Consider the following 21,171-nt stretch of genomic DNA (forward strand, 5'->3'; position numbering starts at 1 on the left):
TTAACGAAGGCAAAGTGATGGAAATGACGGTATAACTGACACACAAAACGTGACCATTATGACGTCACTAAAGTTGACATGGTGACGTCAAATGATCACCATCAAAATGGCTGTTCCAGCTTGTGGATTAAATCCTCGTTGATAATCGCCTTTCCTGGTCTAGCTTAGACAATGTTAACGCAGAGAGCCTAAAATGATCTGATAAAATATGCTAGCGCGCATTATGAAGATTGTCTGCAAAGCTCTGGCATCTATATAGACCATAGATGCCATAGGATTTGTTTGATAGTTTAAATCTTAATTAACATTAGTAGTAAACTAAATTTTAAATATCCGACTTTTTTTTTTACTAAATAAACAAGTTAACTAAATAAAGTGATTCATGAAATTTTGTTTTACGTATCGCGTTTAGTTGCTTTTATGCGCATGGAAATACAAATGTATTAAAAAACAGAACGAACCAGAAACCATATCAACACCCGAAACTTCAATTCCTATGATAACTTGATGTACTAGGTAGGTCATGGGGACATTTACCAAGAAGCCCTATTAATTTGTTGAAACCGGGTGGATACTCTAGTGTTTTTAGGTTCATTTCTTTCATTAATACTGAAATATGTCACGAAAAACCTTAGGCTAATTGCATTTTTCTCATTTGAGAATTTTTCACACCGAAGGATATAGTTCATGAAAAAACAGTATGTTAAAATAATCGCGACCTATAATGTGTATAAACCTAAGTATCTTTATCAATCATGGGTGACACAGGTGCGTTCCTATTTATATTTGTTCACCAATCCTACTACTGAATACCCCAAGGATAGTTAAAACAATAGAATGTTGGGTATCAATCCATCTCTATTGTATTACCCTTTGTTATTTCAACAATACACATCGTTACACGGCTATTTTAGACCGGTATTCATTCTCTATTCATTCTCAATAAAATGACCGTGTGCTCTGGGAAGGTTTATTGATTGTTCTATTTAATGGAAACTTTATGTGTTTGTCATGCTATACCGTGTAATGGCTGGCTATATTGTCACAATAAAACATTATTATTGGCTGTTAATATTTAACAATGAATTTGTCACTAAGAACTGTAATCAAACGAAAATGAACTCCAGTTAATATCATCAATACGGCTCATTAAAAACAAAAAAGAGTAAATAGCTTACAATATCAGTATGATAGTCATTATGAAACATAATTCGACGATATTTTCGCAATTTTGCAGGATATTTGTCTAATCGCGATTGTTTCATCAGCGAAATAATAAGTAATATGTAACATGTGTCCTCTTAATTAGCTAAGTTTTGATTCACTGGAATTTGTATCCCCATTTTTAGTCTTAGTCGCTACATTTTAACGCTAAAATAACTATATTTGTATTTCACAAACGAACAGCTTATAATAAAAGACAAAAATAGTATTGATGGAATACATGTTAACTTGATTAAATGAAACAAATTTTCTTTAATGAATGTACATATGATCTACGTATCACGTATTATTTGCGCACTGAATTTTCGTTACCTCAATAAATTCCGCGAAATCGAGACACCCAGCGAAAAAGATAATTTGCTACATGATATTTACTTTAACACATATTATCATGATCATAATGTCCATTTCATATAATATTGGATTATTATTATGTAGGGAGAAGGTTTTAGATAAACGTAATGTATACAAAACGTTACAATTAAATAAAAATCAATTAATTCATCCGCAGTTTGATGACTGACTCGGGAGTTACACCCCTCCCCTGGCACACGACGTCATCCGATACCTGTAATAAACTCCAGGTTGTGTACGAGGTCACTCAGGTGTGATGTTCACAGACCGTGAGACAATACCATCTTATGTATGGGTTTGATACACAGATGGGAGATACCGTTACAAACAAACTAACTCTATCCGGCTGTTGAACTCGGGTTGATCACCACTGATTGGCTGCAATATCGACCAACTTCTACAGGCGAAAGCATTGTCAACTTCGTCATCAAGGCAAAATACTTGTATGCTTTATTTCTAACCTGACATAAAAAACGAAAGCAGATAAAATGTAATTTGATTAAGCGCGCATGTCAAAGAAATGTTTATTTGGCTATTGGTTAGAAGATTAATGGTCTTTTTGCAATTTGAGAAATATTGTTTTATTACATAGAGTTGACAAGACTTAGGTTTGTGGTCGTATAAACAGGTAGATTTACCCAGCATCTAATTCATACTGCAACAATGACTTGCTCTGTTTCCGCTATGCATAAACACGCATGCGCATTAGACCAGGAATCAACGTCAACAAAACCGTAATAATAGTTGCATTGTACTACAGGTTAAAACAAATATTTGTAATCCAGTAAACTACAGGTAGTCTATAACGCCCAGTGGTGCCAGGAGTATTTATGTGACAGAACAATAACAGGTACGTACATTTTATTCTATACGATTTACTTTCTCGGTTATCATAGAGTGACAAAGATACTTTTAGACGGGCCATTTGGCAACTAACTCTTAAATTTAAAAAAACGAACCGTACAATTCAAAACAATTCTTTAATATTCAATTAATTAATGGTACCATATGGACTGTCGAAGAATTCTATCTTAGAATGACGCCGATCTTTTTTTTTCAACAACAATATCTATATAGAATGTGTGATACCCTAAGCATTGTTGGTTGGTTTCTTGTAGGTTGTCGCAGACTGTATAATTGTAAATAATACTTTTCTAAATATTTTTCCAATGACCCATGACTAATCTATATTTCATACGTATTTCTTTATTCTTTGAACATTTAAATGGCGGACCAAAGGTCTGTGTTTATTAAAGTATATTATATATATATATTATTCAATTAACACCAATGTTGTTGTGAGGTTGCTAAAAAGACAAACGTTGAAAAAGTAAAACGTAAAATGTCCATTTCATAATGTTTATTTTTTTTGTTTTTGAACTTTTAAATTATTCTACTTTAAACATCAAACGTTGTGGAGTAATTTATTTTTTGAGCTTTGGTTATTCAAAATAAAACTTCAATGTCAGATTTCAAAAGAAAAAAAGGCATGTAGATTGATATCTAATTTACAGATTCATTTTGCCATCGAGTCTTGAAATAATATCTCGAACTTATTTTTTTTGCGGGTTAATTTTGCCTTTGAATAACAACTCGACATCGAATATTTCAACATAGACAAATATGAGGAAGTTACTAATACATTAGCTTTGATTGTCGAATTTATACCTCGTGTGGTTTATATTGCGTAGCTGATACAATATATGTCGGGAAATCAAAAATGGATGTTGACAAGCACACATGATTTTCAAACTAACTTTGTAAACTCATTGAAGAGGTGCAAAATGCGAAAGTGCTTAACATGATTACCGCTAATAAAAAAGAAGTTTACATTTACATGAACTTTTAAATACACTTAAATTTACTTTCTAAATGAACACATATTTGTCTTTGTATCTTAAGTTCTGTTAAAGAAACTAAAATGTATTACTTACTAACAGCACAAATCCGGGGTTTAAAACCTCAGGAAAACGCCATTTATCTCTTATCTTTTCAATTATTTCAAACCTGGGAGTTTACATACATGTATTGAAGCGCACTAAGAATTTGTCGATATTATTTATCTTTTAATTCTTTCGGAGAATGGAGTTTAACATGTACACAGTCGCCTTTTGTTGTGTTAAAACGCCATGATAAATTAATGAAATACATCAATTTGACTTTACAATGGGTTACTTTCACTGCAGTTATTTAATACATCAATTTGACTTTACAATGGGTTACTTTCACTGCAGTTATTTAATACATCGCGTCTTGTTGTTGCAATTCTTTTGCAAGAATTTTAGACAAACACAATCAATGACATTCTTCACAAAGGAAAAAAGGCTTAAATTATATACGTTGTAAATATATAGATTTGAAACCTGTTAAGCTTAGACCTTTTGTTAAACTTTAAATTATACATTGTGCTTAATATGTTAAGTCAAAATAACGAAAATGTAACAACAACACAACTATACATACTTTCACTATGTCTATACCAAAATGAAATTTTGTTCTTTTTAACCGCCTGGAACAAATATCCTTATTGCGTGAGTTTGTGTTGTAAACATGTGTGGTACTGATACCCGAAGGTCTGTTTTTTTTATTTCGTTGACAATGGCAGATTTCCAGATGGATTTCAAATTAATGTTTACTTTTGAGAACTCAATCATGTTTGTAACGAGCATTTCGATTGGCTTAAAAATTATGTTATCATCTCATAACCTAAAACATGATGCCGCCATTTGTAAAGTGGCACTAAATGACTACTCCAAGTAACACGAATAGATTTACATATCATGGAGTCTTAACCAAAAAAAAAATCAGAGCGAACTTTCATCATTCAGAGATATGCTAGAAAACGTAAACATTGTTTAGTATAATTTACCATCTATTGTCACCGCATTTGGACTACGCTTAAACCACATATGTCTATATAATGCTACCCTGGATGACTATGAACTAGAGAGATTATCGTCTTAGATCAAGATGCTAGTAAAATCAATCCAGTTTGATCGATCTTTACCATTAGCTATAGCCTACCTTGGTACGCCCACTTGTGTGTACCCTAGTACACCCGGCAACGTCGTGACTATCATAGCTTAACAGGTATTTTCTAACAATAGAACTCAGTCGTTGAAGATTTCCATCGCTGGTAGAATATTCTTACTTCAACGACACACTCTACTTTTGATTTGTAAGATTTAGGACAAGACATCATAAAACCCAATAGCAATGCATAAGGTATTTGATAGAACGTTATTTTAGAAAATAATACAGTCAAATTACAAAGAAGCAGTTTGATCGCTAGTGTTGTGGTTTAACACGCTTACAGTTGATATATAACAGCCTCAGCCACTTGATAGATCGATTTTCCCCAAGCTCTCTGATTTTTTTTTCCACTAAAAAGTGGCATGACAAATGATATTCATAGACTAAAAATGATAAGCTCAAAACCACCAAAGCAAACATAAAGACAGCGTAATGAAGTTATGACACTCTTGTTTCCGGAGGAACGATTTTTGTTGAAATGTTTTTTTCCAGAAAAAAACGACCAATATAGGTTTGGACATCCTCAATACTCCAGGGCTTCCGATCACTTACAATCTCTACAACTCTTGACTATCTCATAGTAAAACTGAAGGCAGCTCAGAGGGAAAAAAACCTGAACCAATCACAGGCCGGCAAAAATTTCCCTTTAGGACTTCAGAGAGAGCGACGCCCAACTTCAAAACCACACAGTCAATCACAGTGTACCGTTATACAGTTCTTTTGATGTGCCTCAGAGGACTAAATCACCTGTTTTGCTCAGTTGTCTCCAGTTTAAATCAGGGGTATAGAGATCGTAATTGATTGTTATCCCTGGAGTTTCGAGGATGGTCTAATCATTGCATAATGACTTGGTATCGTAGAGTACAAGGCGGGCGACTGCCCCGATAGTTTTATTCAGTTGTCGAACAGTGAACGGATCGTCAGTTATTTTATAATAATTACCCGTTCTGTTATGTCCAGGGGTGTACAGATAGTTTAGTGATAAAAGTTACGGCCCATATAAATACTTGTAGTATTCATAGGTTTTTGTTCTAAATATTATTTTAATGCAATTCAGTCATACACACAACACAATACTACGATCAGCTTTTAACAGTTTCAACTTTTTTTCGTTTGGATCAAACACATAATGTTAATATTTGAACAATGTCTTGCATAACGTCGGTTGACATTTCCGTACCACTCTGGCATTTGCATGTTATCGATTTATTCAAATCTATAGTGATATCTGCAATACCTAATTTACAATATTCATTTTAAAATCCATTTTACCAAAGTGTTTTATTAACGAAACAAAGAGCCTATGCCAATTTGTTCGTTGTTCTGATTTGGAAATCAACATCACAACGGGCTTATTTGCAATGCAAAAGTCCGTAATTTTCTTCACACATTGGGATAATTCTGTCTAAATCATAAATTAGATCCCTGATTGAATGTTAATTCTGTCTAAATCATAAATTAGATCCCTGATTGAATGTTAATTCTGTCTAAATCATAAATTAGATCCCTTATTGAATGTTAATTCTGTCTAAATCAAACATTAGATCCCTGATTGAATGTTAATTCTGTCTAAATCATAAATTAGATCCCTGATTGAATGTTAATTCTGTCTAAATCACATAAATTAGATCCCTGATTGAATGTTAATTCTGTCTAAATCATAAATTAATCCCTGATTGAATGTTAATTCTGTCTAAATCATAAATATAAATCAATCAAAATTAGATCCCTGATTGAATGTTAATTCTGTCTAAATCATAAATTAGATCCCTGATTGAATGTTAATTCTGTCTAAATCATAAATTAGATCCCTGATTGAATGTTAATTCTGTCTAAATCATAAATTATGATCCCTATTGAATGTTAATTCTGTCTAAATCATAAATTAATCTTTATGATCCAAATATCCTATGAATGTTAATTCTGTCTATAATCTAAATGCAATCATTAGATCCCTGATTGAATGTTAATTCTGTCTAAATCATAAATTAGATCCCTGATTGAATGTTAATTCTGTCTAAATCATAAATTAGATCCCTGATTGAATGTTAATTCTGTCTAAATCATAAATTAGATCCCTGATTGAATGTTAATTCTGTCTAAATCATAAAATTAGATCCCTGATTGAATGTTAATTCTGTCTAAATCATAAATTAGATCCCTGATTGAATGTTAATTCTGTCTAAATCATAAATTAGATCCCTGATTGAATGTTAATTCTGTTATTGAATGTTAATCTAAATCATAAATTAGATCCCTGATTGAATGTTAATTCTGTCTAAATCATAAATTAGATCCCTGATTGAATGTTAATTCTGTCTAAATCATAAATTAGATCCCTGATTGAATGTTAATTCTGTCTAAATCAAACATTAGATCCCTGATTGAATGTTAATTCTGTCTAAATCAAACATTAGATCCCTGATTGAATGTTAATTCTGTCTAAATCATAAATTAGATCCCTTATTGAATGTTAATTCTGTCTAAATCATAAATTAGATCCCTGATTGAATGTTAATTCTGTCTAAATCATAAATTAGATCCCTGATTGAATGTTAATTCTGTCTAAATCATAAATTAATCCCTATTGAATGTTAATTCTGTCTAAATCATAAATTAGATCCCTTATTGAATGTTAATTCTGTCTAAATCATAAATTAGATCCCTTATTGAATGTTAATTCTGTCTAAATCATAAATTATATCCCTTATTGATTATCTGCTATCAAAATTAATCCTAATGTTATTCTGTCTAAATCATAAATTATGATCCCTTATTGAATGTTAATTCTGTCTAAATCATAAATTATATCCCTTATTGAATGTTAATTCTGTCTAAATCATAAATTAGATCCCTTATTGAATGTTAATTCTGTCTAAATCATAAATTAGATCCCTGATTGAATGTTAATTCTGTCTAAATCATAAATTATATCCCTTATTGAATGTTAATTCTGTCTAAATCATAAATTATATCCCTTATTGAATGTTAATTCTGTCTAAATCATAAATTAGATCCCTGATTGAATGTTAATTCTGTCTAAATCATAAACATATATCCCTTATTGAATGTTAATTCTGTCTAAATCATAAATTATATCCCTATTGAATGTTAATTCTGTCTAAATCAAAATTATATCCCTGATTGAATGTTAATTCTGTCTAAATCATAAATTATATCCCTTATTGAATGTTAATTCTGTCTAAATCATAAATTAGATCCCTGATTGAATGTTAATTCTGTCTAAATCATAAATTAGATATCCCTTATTGAATGTTAATTCTGTCTAAATCAAACATTAGATCCCTATATTGAATGTTAATTCTGTCTAAATCATAAATTATATCCCTATTGAATGTTATTCTGTCTAAATCATAAATTATATCCCTGATTGAATGTTAATTCTGTCTAAATCATAAATTATATCCCTTATTGAATGTTAATTTTGTCTAAATCATAAATTATATCCCTTATTGAATGTTAATTCTGTTCATATTTTCCCACAATGCACTTCAAAAGATAGTCCAAACCCGAGTGGATAATGATTCTTTGTAGTTGTCAAAAAGCACAAAAAGTGATAGCCTTTATATCGATCGCGGGTTTGAAAAATGTACTTCTCTTATTTACTTTATAGAAACAATTCCGATGGCCAGGTTCTCAAATATCACATGTCAGTTACAAATGATAGACGTAATAAATGGATGGTACGGTGACCCATTTTACAGTCATCTACTTACACGGCTAGTTGTAAAACACAAAGGTATGCACGCTTAAATGGAAAGGAGTGGGCAAAAGGTTACAGAGAGAACGTTAAGTTTATAATGGTAGTTAAGACAATGTCATTGATTCATCAGTCTGTAATTAACCCTATTATATTTCAAAAAAACGAAAACTATAGACCAATTTTGTATACCACTCACTCATCCGAGAAATGACAGAGATTGTTTTGTATTTCCTCGATATTTCAGATTATTTTTGTGAAAATGATATTTTCGGTTAACCCCAAACTTTAAACATATTCGCGAAAATTTGAGCCATTGAATGATATAGGATTCAGTAAATTATTGAAATCAATAAAAGTAGAGCTAGAGACTTTCCAACGACTGCAGTAACAATGCGCTATTCTGTATTTGCATATTACAGAGTTAGCTGCCCTTGCGTACTGGTATTGATTGTGATGTCATGTGTTTGAGAGCATAATGTCATACTTTTTGAAGATAACGACGTGAAATTGCACTCACAAAATAATGACGTAACAATCGATTCCTACTCGCAAGGGAGCTCACTCTGTAATATGCAAAGACCAATCTTTCCCAGAGTTAATTGCGGTCCCCACATTCACCTCGGTCTACGGCTCACTAACTGGCCGTCTGTTGATCTCGGGTCACATAATATTACTTCATGACGATTGTTTAATATATTGCGTCCCTTTATATATGACGTCAAAGTGATTGTTTTGAAACGGCGGACATCGTATGCAAATCGTGACTTTTTACTAACAAGTAAATTTAGTGTACCGCAAAAGAATCCATTATTGTTTGGTTTGATATTGAATGATCAAATTATATTATGTCAGAACTGATATTCGTTTACAGGAAAATGATACAAAAGGAAACTTACAATATGTATAAAAGAATTTAGTATAAGTCCGAAATACGTATTTCAAGAATCTTGAAATTTTGCTCAGCCCTTTAAAGAGGTTAAATTTTAGGGTATATCCTGATCACAAAAACCACATAAAAGTCATATGTCACCGGGTTAATTTTTCTTCCATGGTTGCTTAAAGATTTAAGGATTTTTAAATAAATAATATTCTCTCCCTGTAACATCCCTTAACATATAAAGAATATGCCTGTAACATGTTCATACCTTCAGTAGGTGAAATAGAATTCATAACTCTATCAAATTAGCTGGGTTTTCCACAATTAAACGAAATATCTTTATTTACTGAAAAATTGCATCAAAATTCTCAGGTTTTCTTTTTTTGTGAAATAATGATCTCAAGAAAACTAGTTTTTTTTATAATTTCCATGAAGATGGACTTATTTGCAATAAGAAAACCAATAAAAAGTATACCTCACCGTATTATTTTTCTAAATATGACCGATTTGCTTTCTAATACCCCTAAATTTTGGCTTGAAAAACTTAGAATAGGCAAATCCGTAGCACTGTTCAATGTTTTATGCTATTCATTTACCCTTGTTAATTTTCTATATTTAATATATGATTGGAGAATACAAGATAACACAATAATTAGATATCTTAGTGATTTTATTTATTTATTATATAAAATATAACAAACCAGTTTGCAAGCTACATGTAGGCCTGACCTCAAACTTCCAAAAAGAGTCTAATTCAGCAGAAAATACATCAGTTTTTTCTGAGACGAATATTTGCTCTGTGTGATACCGTATTAAAATGGACTATTTGTATTTGTAATATGTAAATATTTTCATAAAATAAAATGAAAATATCTTCCCGCAATTTTATTTCCGTATTTTTTTGTCCGTTTCCGGACTAAAGTTAGTATACCGGTATCTTACGCAGAGTGCCTATCGAAGCTCGAATGTTTCCATTCATTACACCACTAACTTCCTTAGGCATCCATCTACTGTGTAAATTTATTTCTATTCTGCAAAGAGATAGGTATAAAATTATAGCGATAACGGTAATTTTTTTGTTACTATTTTCATTTTGGCTCCCCGTAAATCCATGTGTATTCCATCTGACAGTTTAGTGATTCTTGGATTTAACTTCATGCACGAATCTTCAAAATTATACAATATTTACCGATTGCCACACCTTTAGATTGATACACTTCAAGTAAACACACAGAAAGGTTCCAGACGAAGTATTTGCTCCAATGCCGATGTCAGAAGCGAGTTAAAATAGATGGGTACAGAGAAATAAAAATACGTTTGCCGGGATCCGGATAGCGACGTTACAGACGTATGACGTGCTGTTAGACCGGAGTGACGTCACAATGGGGTATAACAAAACAGTTATCGACTGGGCTTTTTGGGAAATAGATGATCTGTTGCGCTCAACCCCAGTCAACAACTGTATATTGCTACATACCATCATAGATAGTACAATGTATAGCAGCGGACTGACCTACATTTGATTATCTTCAAACTCATCACCCACATATATGTGGAAATATCGATGAAAGACAAAAAAATTTAGAAATGTAAAAATATGGGTTTGCTCTCTTTACAACGGTTGGATGCAGCCCTGTCCGCTGGCTTATTTTGTACGCATTTGAAATCCAACAATATAAAGAAGGCTATCGTAACAGGTGATCGCTCGGTTAATGATCACTAGTATATATGAGACGACACAAAAAGTTCCGATCGAACGTTGTGGTTGACTGTACCTTAAACTTAAAGAAATTTAGCTATTGTGAGAAGATGATCGATGATCATGCGCACCATGCAAACAACAATGGCGTGATATGATAAAGCCCGGATTTATCTTATCGATCTCTAGATGATTATTTCTGATTGTTTGTGAACATATTGTTCGTACGTCAATGATGGTTGGTCTAAATAGTGATGTCGTCATTTCATATATCAAAAACACCACTGTCATAATTACTGTGGTTTACGTGAAAACAAATCTGTTGTGATGAACAGAATACTAATCCGCAAATCTACATCCCGTCCGATATATTGTTCTTGGATAACAATTGATATTGTTTAGAAATTGAGATAGATATTGTTTGTGGATAGAGATAGATATTGTTTATGGATAGAGAAAACAGGAAAGAGTGTTTTGGTACGCTGCGCACCTGTTTTGACTTTTTTTTTCGCATTTATATTCTCATCCTGTTTATGTAGTTTTGACAGCCATTCGAACGCCCTGCTGAATGAAACTAGCAGTATGAATATGTAAAACCGTTGTACTGATAAGTCTAATGTAAATTCGACCGTTGAATTGGAAACACTTTCGCATTCATCTGCTTTAACCCTATGTTCTCTTCCAAACACAACATTTTTTCAAAGTAAGTTATCCTGTCAAAGCAAAATCGCTGAGTGCATATGTGACCCGAATTTTGGTCCTATTCTTGCTGCAAAATGCGGGTCGCAAATTCACTCAACAATTTTACTTTGACAGGATACCGGTATTTTTCTTAAAAAAATGATATGTTTTCGTGAAGTGTGCGCCTTTATGACACTTTTGAAAACCATTCGATTAACTACACCCGTTTGTATATTGCAGTATTTGAGAGATTATGGATCAGAAAATCGCTCTGAGGGAACTTCAAGATGAACGCACGTTTAAAAAGGGTATGTGTTTTTTTTAGTAAAAGTATTTTATTTATTCATTATCGAAGAACATGGTACATAACGTAGTATGACTAGTATAGATAAGAAAAATGAGTTTGACTCTTGATATACTAGACCATATATAGATTACATGACGATATGATAACGTGAAGCATCTGGCCTCAAGATCATGAAACATCACTAAGAAAAGACAAAGTATGACATCATGTTTGATTAGTTAAGTCCAAACTTGATCCTGAAGTTAGATCTTATTTTGATATCATCCTTCCATGAAAACATCAATTTTGTTCAACAGTTGCCCTCCTGTAACTGATAGTGTGAACATGGTCTAAATGGCTGCTCTGGTTTCATTTTGATATTATCAGGAAAAGTCAAATTTAATTACTAAAGAGACAAGTGAAAGTAAATGTGCAGTGCTCTTTTATTTCATGAGATTTTTTTTATTTAAAAAAGGTGGCGATATGTGACACTAAATTTTGCATTTTGTGACAGGGCAGCCAGTTGTCGATTTAACTCTCATGAGAGAAACCTGATATTTTAATCTTGTCAAACTAACGTCACCACTTTGATGACCATCTCTGTTGGGAATCCCTTAGTTTTCCAGCAAGTTGATAAGTGTGTTTTGAAGACTTTGATTATAACATTCTATGAGAGTCATTTATATATCATATTAATCATTGCGTGCTAATACCTATTTTCTTTTAAGTGATGAAGAAATTATTCCGCCAACTGGACACAAACGGAAATGGAAGTCTGGGTGTAAATGAAGTTATGACAGCTGCACGCATGCTCAAAATGAAGCCAACGCGTGAGGAAGCAATGGCCATGATAAGAAAAGTTGACAAAGACAGTAAGTTATTTAAAAAAAATCTACGATATACAGTGCATTTCCTTTGTATAAGTTATTATACTGCATTACCTTATTAGATGTAATACATTTCAGGATCTAGTATTTTATCAACTGTGAGATCCTAATTAAAACAGTCAAATAATAGAAATAACATTTTGGTTAATGCGTTAAAAGTTATTCTTTTCCCAGGAAACGGTTGTATTAGTTACCGAGAATTTGAGACGATGATGGAGGATTACGTGGCACTGCTAGACTTCCAGGACCGAGAACTCCGACAAGCCTTCTGTACATTTGACAGGGACGGTAACGGGTATCTGGACAAATCCGAACTCAAACAGGTGCTCAAAGGTATGGGCGAGAAAATGTCGGACCAGGAGGCAGAGGAGGTCTTCAGACTCGTAGATGTAAACAGAGACGGTAAAATCTCTATAGAAGGTAAGCTATACAACTGAACTCAAATCAATATATATTGAACTAGTTTCTAAACCCAAATCACACCAACAGTTATTGAAACCATATTTTTATTTAAATTTACATGGTTATGTTTTCTATAACTTAATTTATTAGGTTATAGAAAAAAGTATTTATAAATATATTTTTAGGTTATATTGCAATATCAGACAAATAATAAACAGAAACAACATGTACACACACTCATCATGCAAAATGTCCTGAAATTGATCAGAAATTGATTAGATTTCCTGGTTAAAAATCTGGTCTGAAATTAACCTACATCGAGCAGAATAGTCATTTTCAGGTTACAAAATAAACCGATTTTCACTTAGAATTCGCTGAGGTCAATTTCTGATAAAATTAATGTGAAATTCTGGTTAATTTTAGGATAGAGATATCTTGACCTGACATTGACCTGAAATCCACCCGAATTTAACATTAAATTTGACATGAATTTCAGGTCAAGAAATCTTCAACTGAAATTGACCAGATATTGACTAGAATTTCAGGTCAAAATTTCTTTACCGAATCGATCTGTAATTGATAAGAATTTCTGGTCAATTTCAGGTGAAATTCGGGTTAGAAAATAATGCCTGTGTAGCAAACTATTTACCGGTAGCACTGAGACGTTTTATCAACATAAATCATGTTGATAAATTAATTACTGACTGCTCTCTTGTTTTTCAGAGTTCGTGCGTGCACTGTCAGCCGAGCCACACATATGATACATCCAGTGACAATCATGTAATTTCCAAATACAGAATATGTGATAAATTTGGCCTAAATGATACGGTATGGAAACTATTGCAATTTAAACAATAAAATGTGGAAACTAAATTTTAGCCATAAAAAAAATTGCGATCAGACTGAAATTTTTTCTATGATTCACCTATTCCTTTTTACTCGCGGATTACAATTTCGAGACAACAACTATGTTCTATTATTTTGCAAAACATTATCAGTTTTACACTTTTTTTCATAACTTAACTTTTTGATAATAGAAATATCAACAGAGTATCGACCTACTTATTGACCTACTTTGTCATGAACATCTGTCTCTTGCTTGTTATATTTATTATAGGTTTTATTGAAATTTCCTCTTTAATTCTTCTTTATTTATACCATTTAACTTTTGATTTCGACATGAGAGTTTAGAAATTGGCGCTTTGGCCCTTGAAAACAACGTTTTTAAATATATCTATTTTTGAAAATACAAACAGCATCGGGTAATGGTTATTTCACCTCATTGACGCCAGATCCCATTATATATAAATATATATCTATACATGTTTAGAATAAGCAATACAAACTGTACAAACTAACATGCATGTTATTGTAATTCTTTAAAAACATTTTGCTCATTAAATTCTATGACTGCATTTTATAAAATTATACACACATCCAAACAGATTATATCTTTTAACACTTTAGTGCCTTCTTTTTTGATATAATGATTAGTTCAATGCATTTTAAATCGCAAGAAAGTTAAATATTGGTCGGTAATCACTGCTAATATTTCTGGCCCCCGTCATATACTTAAATGATACTTATTGTATCACGGAATATCAATGGATTATACTTATAAGTAAAAGGGACAATACTCTTACATACATTGTACCAATCCATCCCAGAGCTCATTGCGGTATCCTGGGACATTGGCATATGTGTATATATCAAACAACAAGGTTTGCAATGTGTTTATAGGATATGTAACTGAAATTTATTCTAACTTATATAGGTCAATATCTTGTGTAGCTCTACGAATATTTCACCCGAATTCAGAATATCAATTGAAAATTGAAAAAAGTATAATAAAATTAACAATGGCTAGCATCTTATTACAGGACACTTCATTTATCATCATTTAAAAGGATTTGATTTTCAAACACTTTTATTTGTAAAAACTAGTAAACGAATATGTAAATGTCAACCAATATTCAATGCCGCCACATTATGAACAATCGTTTGTATCAAATCAGCTCCGATTTCTCGAAACAAAAGTTCAGACATTGTCTTTGATTAAGTCAGTTTTTGTTTCGAGAATTCGAGCTTGTTCTAATTGCAGTGTGAACTATTAACCATGGGTGATAGTTGTATGATGTATATACACTTTCGTTTGATATGTGCACTACATACTCAAAATTGGGATGAGATCTCTTTGACGTGATATATAGTTAAACAAGTCGATTGTTGAAAGAATATGTAACCTTTAATACATGTGTGATTTATACAATTTGTGAGTTAATATCATATTAACTTGTTTAATGAAATAAATGTGTTCTTATTACTTTTTTTTTCGTTTTTATTTTAAAATAATTAATTTCTATTTGTTTTCATAATCAATCCAACTCTCTGATTGGCAGATTCTTTTTCTTCACATACGACGAAGAAAAAATCTGAGAATGGCGCGAAAATCCGTTATCATGACGTCACAATAGAGACGTCGACGTTGCGTATTGATTAAGAAAACATAACCCATTAAAAATAAATAGAATGGAACGTTTTTAGTAGTCTGAAAAATTAATTATAATCATTGAGGTAACCATTTTTTAACTTCATAGGGTTATGAAATAAATTTTGTTTCCAAACTTTTGTGAGAATCCGCTACGCGGATTCACTGTTTGCAAATAAAATTTCTTTCATATCCCTATGAAATTAAAAAAATTGTAACACCAATGCTTAAGTAATTTAACAACTTTGCTAGACATATGGTGGCATATTCAATAGAATAACAGGCTAATTCTATACGCGTTCTCTCCTTTGGTTTTTATCCCATTATACATATAGAATCCAATAATTCCAGTACCCCTTGGACTTTGAAATCGTGTCCCGCGGGGAAAGTCTCGCGCCTCCATGCAGGCAGCCATGTTTTAATTCTCGTTATCAGCACGACCATGACACGTGTGTGAGCATATAGATTCCAATACACTCCAGTACCCCTTGGACTTTGAAATTGTGTCCCGCGGGAAAAGTCTCGCGCCTCCATGTAGGCAGCCATGTTTTAATTCTCGTTATCAGCACGACGAGATTTGAAATTTCTGTACTAGACTAAATGTGTTATCAGTATACGCTTTAAGATTACTGTAAGTAGTTTTAATTTACACATGTACAAGAACAACGCAATAAATGTAGTTGTCCAATATGTACTGTGTATGTTCTCAAGCGCACGACACCGTCAGCAGTGACGTCACAAAACCTGACGTCAAAGATGACGGCACAGATTCGCGCGTATTTTTGATAGCATGGCATGTTGCCAAGTTTTCTTGGTCTGATAAAAACAAGATTGAAGTACGTGTATATTGAACTATTCCATTTGGATTGTTTTGAATTCTTTCTAACTATCGATAGTATTTGCATGTCAGTGAAATATTTTATTGTTAATCTCATAGAAAAATATAGACAATATAAAGTTATGATGTTATAATCTTTTACATGTAGCTGCGCTCTTCTGAGGCTTCACTGTTTGCAAAGAAAATTTCTTTCATATCCCTATGAAATTAAAAAAAAAATAGTAACACCAATGCTTAAGTAATTTAACAACTTTGCTAGACATATGGTGGCATATTCATTAGAATAACAGGCTAATTCTATACGTTATATAAAAACGTCACGCGGTGAAACGGTTAGATGATATATAATTCTTTCACGTAACAATTTAAATAAGGAAAGCATGTTAAGATAAAAGTCATTTGCAGCATTTTCAAGGCACGGATAATTGTTATCATAGATAATGGCATAATGTGATTCGTAGTTCTGAATGCTGAGATAATAGTTCAGCCAAATACAGACTGCTTATCTAGAAATCGTGACACAGATTAGAACTAACCTAAATTTCAGATATATCTGTATTGTCGTGCACGAAGATAACTTTGTTTTGAAAGATAGTGGTATACTTTCCCTTACCTTAGTGTCATATTAAACATTGTAGACTGACCACTGATTTGTTAATTCTAATTAGAATTATAATACGGTCAGACCTGCCTTAGCGACCAACCTCTTTATCAAGGCCATCTTCTGAATAAGAACACTTACTCGCGGTTCCAAATGGACCGTTTCTATACAATTTAACATTTGGTTTATATAGACATTTTTTTCTGGTTTTTATAAACAGGTTTGACTTAACTGAACATTGGCTAGATACAAATGTTCGCGTAATTCAGCATGGGATCTTTAATGCGAATTCAAATAAATATATAAAAATGATTACGAACTTTAAATATACATATTGTATGTATCAACCCTTGATCGAGAATTAATATATTCATGAATATGAAAATTAAATATGAAAATATGAAAATGAAAATAATGAAGATGCTAATTAAATGTTGATTACATACAAGAAACAAAGCCTTTTTACCGTGCGTTCCATTTGTGGGTTCGTACATGTAATCTGCAGTATCTGTAATGACACTTGATGTTCCAGCCTAACCGAACCGGTACAAGTGGTTCCTTTCTTGGAGCGTACCAGATAGAGTCAAGATGGGCGACTTGATGTATTATATTTCTCATACAAATACACTATTTTGTTGAAAATAAGACGCAATAGATTTATATTAAATTCGTTCAAGATTTATTATGTATTTCAATGCATTTTGAAACCTTTTAAGCATTGCTTTATATTTATTTTGCTGTTTGATGTAAGATAATTAGTTTTTTTTTTTGTATTCGGAGCGTATCATTAATATGGGTGCCGTCATACTGGACAAATCCACACGTGTTTCATTGAGGATGCTGTAATAATTAAGTACAACTCTCTCGAACCCGCAAAAGGAACGCAAAAATTATGATCCTTTTAAACCTTTAGATAGTGATTACCTGTATATGAATAATGCCGTTTGTTTTATCTATTTGATGTTTGGTTTCAAAGACAAAAAAAAGATAAATGCTGTTGACAAGGTAACTTTAGGTGTGATGTGTTGTTATAAAATCGCCTAATAAAGATCGAGGTAAGATGATACCTATCGCTCGACAGAGTAAGACTATAGGTCACATGATGTATTATTAAAGATTCTTAACGTAGCGATATTGGCAATTTAACAGCCTCTCGGGAGAAAAAATAGATTCTGAAACTTTTCTGTACACGTCTTAGATGTAATATTGAATATACAAATATGTAAGGATTTGTCTTCATCTTAAAAAAGTTCGAGATGAGCAGAGATGAAATAACAAAATTTTTATATGTAGCATTTTATTGAATCCTTATGAGTTAGTCATGAATAAAAATGCTTCAATTATTCATGAATATTTTCATACCATTCATGAAAAATTTAGGGGGAAAAATCATGAATATTCATGAATCCTTTCATGCATGAAATCATGAAAATTCATGAACAACTCATTCATGAAAAGTCATAAAAAGTTCATGAATAATTTAAAGATATTCATGAACTTAAAACCATCATGAACGACCATGATCGTTTATTCGTGATATGTCATGAGTTACTCGCAGCAGTATGCACAAAAATTCCTGAATATTCATGAAAATTCACGAACTGGAACAATAAATGAGTTTTCATGAACTTGAGTCGTGTTTATGAAGTGTAAGGAGTGCAAGTGGGAGCCAACGGCATCTGGATTTCATGAACTCTACTGGGGGTCCAGGATTGAAATTTTATATCAAACCAATTGCAATTCTATTGTAATCAATGAACATGAAATCACCAACAGTTTCATGCTGCCATAGATGAGTGCTAACAAAATCTGTTGTCAGGGATATGTAGCAATCAATTTCATAAAAGTTTCTAAGTCAATTGTTCAAAATAAACCTATAGTTGTAAAGCATAATTGTTTATATGAATAATTCAATTCAATAACATCTGACAAAATCTAACAAACCAATATCTATGCATAATCGTGGATCGTGACTATTTTGGCGGGAAATATATATAGAAGTTATGTGACTCATCTGGTTAGGTGACATCAGTGAATAGGTATTCATTGAAGTTAATGAAAATGAATAGAATAGCATGTCAAGAATCATTCATGAAGCTTTATGCATAACTGATATTCATTAAAACTAAATTAATAATTTTCATTCATTTTAAATAAATTTGAATAAATATTAGTCATGCATAAAACTTCATGAATAATTCTTGGACACATTGATCATGAAAATCCATCAATGTTTCATGGATTCATTTGACGAATATTCATGAACTGTTTTTCATGAACCACAATCCTCTAATATTCTTGAAAGTTCATGAATCATTCATGAATATTCATGATGTCATAAATACCATCTCGCAGGGGATGCCTTGTCAATATACACATAATTTTGACAGTAGTTTCACACAAAAACGTTGTCAGCAACCACAAAAGCAGTTTTTTGTCAAATGTTGTACAATATACTTTTTCGTCATATTTCGTCAACGCTGCGTTGGACCGTACACGCCTGTCACTTTTCTAACGTTGCTTTGTAGTAATTAACATTCCTTCTTGATAACACTCGGCAGTCCGATGGGACACCGGTGGCATTAAACGCTAAGCAGGTAACCTCCTTTTCTTTGCCACTAATACCCTCTCCCCTATAATTGATAAACATAAATAATATTTAATGCTTTGAGCGTCTTCAGTTGGTTCATATCAGTTAAAAGACATTTTCTCGTTTCTCAGACTTTGTGCGGTCAACAAAAATGTGAGTATTTCTGTAAAATGACTGATATTCTTTCAAACATTGACATTTGATAGGATTTTACTACATGTTTAAGAGTGTACACCAAAAGGTCGACTTACGATGTCCAGGTAGAACATCAGTCGGTTGCTATGAAGAAGGAATGTAAATTACTCCAAACCAACGTTAGAATATTGACAAGCATATTATACGGGCCAACGCAGCGTAGAAGAAATCAACTAAAAACAAAACAGAATTTGACAAAAACGTGTATTGTACAACGCTTGAAAAAGAAATCCACTGGAAAATCACACGTATTTTATGTTATCAACTAGCCTGAAAAATTAATTATAAGCATTGATGTTACTATCTTTAACTTATAAGCATTGATGTTACTATCTTTAACTTCATAGAGGTATGAAAAAAAATTTGTTTGCAAACTGTGTGTATCCGCGTAGCGGATTCTCACAAAAGTTTGTAAACAAAATTTATTTCATAACCCTATGAAGTTAAAGAAGTTACATCAATAATTAATTTTTCAGGCTAGTTGATAACATAAAATACGCGTGATTTTCCAGTGGATTTCTTTTTCTAAAGCCATACGCATTGTTGACATTTCTATTGTGACGTCATGATTCCGTCGCATTTTCGCGCCATTCTAGGATTTTTCTTCGTAGTTTATGAAGAAAAAGAATCTGCCAATCAGAGAGTTGGATTTAGTATGAAAACAGATAAGAAATAATCATAACGCCATGAGAAACGTTCGGGCTGTTAAGGAAGTGCAGTTCATAGACCAAATGACATAGAGATAAACATTCGTAAAAATAAAATTCTAGTCGTCTGATTTGCATATACATGTAATACACGAATTGAAATCAACGTGAAGATGACCTTGATAGTTGTAACAGGGTGATTTTTAATACATTTAAACATTGTTTCTGTCAGAGATCAAACCTCTGGATTTGTACTAGTCTGACGCTCAACCGATCGAGTTAAAGAGAAGTTCTCTCTGGCCGAGCGGTATATATTTTGCGACCGAAATTTCTCGGTTGTGATCTTTTTCCTGGCGTCTTTACACTATTATCAGTGTGAACAATTTCACCATTTGTTTACACATTATTAATCTATATTCAATTTATATTAGTTTTGTCAACCGGTATGCAATTAGTATTTCTGTAATTAACCTTATCTACGTGTAAAGTTCGAGCTTTCAGTGAAGTACTATGAGTCCGTGTCTTACTTCGATTTAAAGCTTTGCATGTTCGTTTTCCAAATTCTTGGTCTTTGGTACTTTGCGATTCCCACTAACCACAGCAATAGCGACATTAAATCGGATGCAAAACTAAGTGGATTATTAA

General features: G+C 32.4%; 1 protein-coding gene across 1 annotated transcript; it reads left to right on the top strand.

Moving 5' to 3' along the window:
- The first annotated feature begins 2,276 nt into the window (after positions 1-2,276).
- LOC138308961 (calmodulin-like) lies at positions 2,277-15,490 on the top strand. Its single transcript, XM_069250026.1, has 5 exons — positions 2,277-2,428; positions 11,833-11,900; positions 12,607-12,750; positions 12,940-13,185; positions 13,891-15,490. Exons 2-5 carry the CDS (start codon positions 11,846-11,848, stop codon positions 13,926-13,928), a joined length of 483 nt encoding a protein of 160 aa, XP_069106127.1. The 5' UTR covers positions 2,277-2,428; positions 11,833-11,845; the 3' UTR covers positions 13,929-15,490.
- Positions 15,491-21,171: the final 5,681 nt, after the last annotated feature.

The sequence above is a fragment of the Argopecten irradians genome, chromosome 15, assembly GCF_041381155.1.
Source record: "Argopecten irradians isolate NY chromosome 15, Ai_NY, whole genome shotgun sequence".
In the NCBI taxonomy this organism is placed as follows: Eukaryota; Metazoa; Mollusca; class Bivalvia; order Pectinida; family Pectinidae; genus Argopecten; species Argopecten irradians.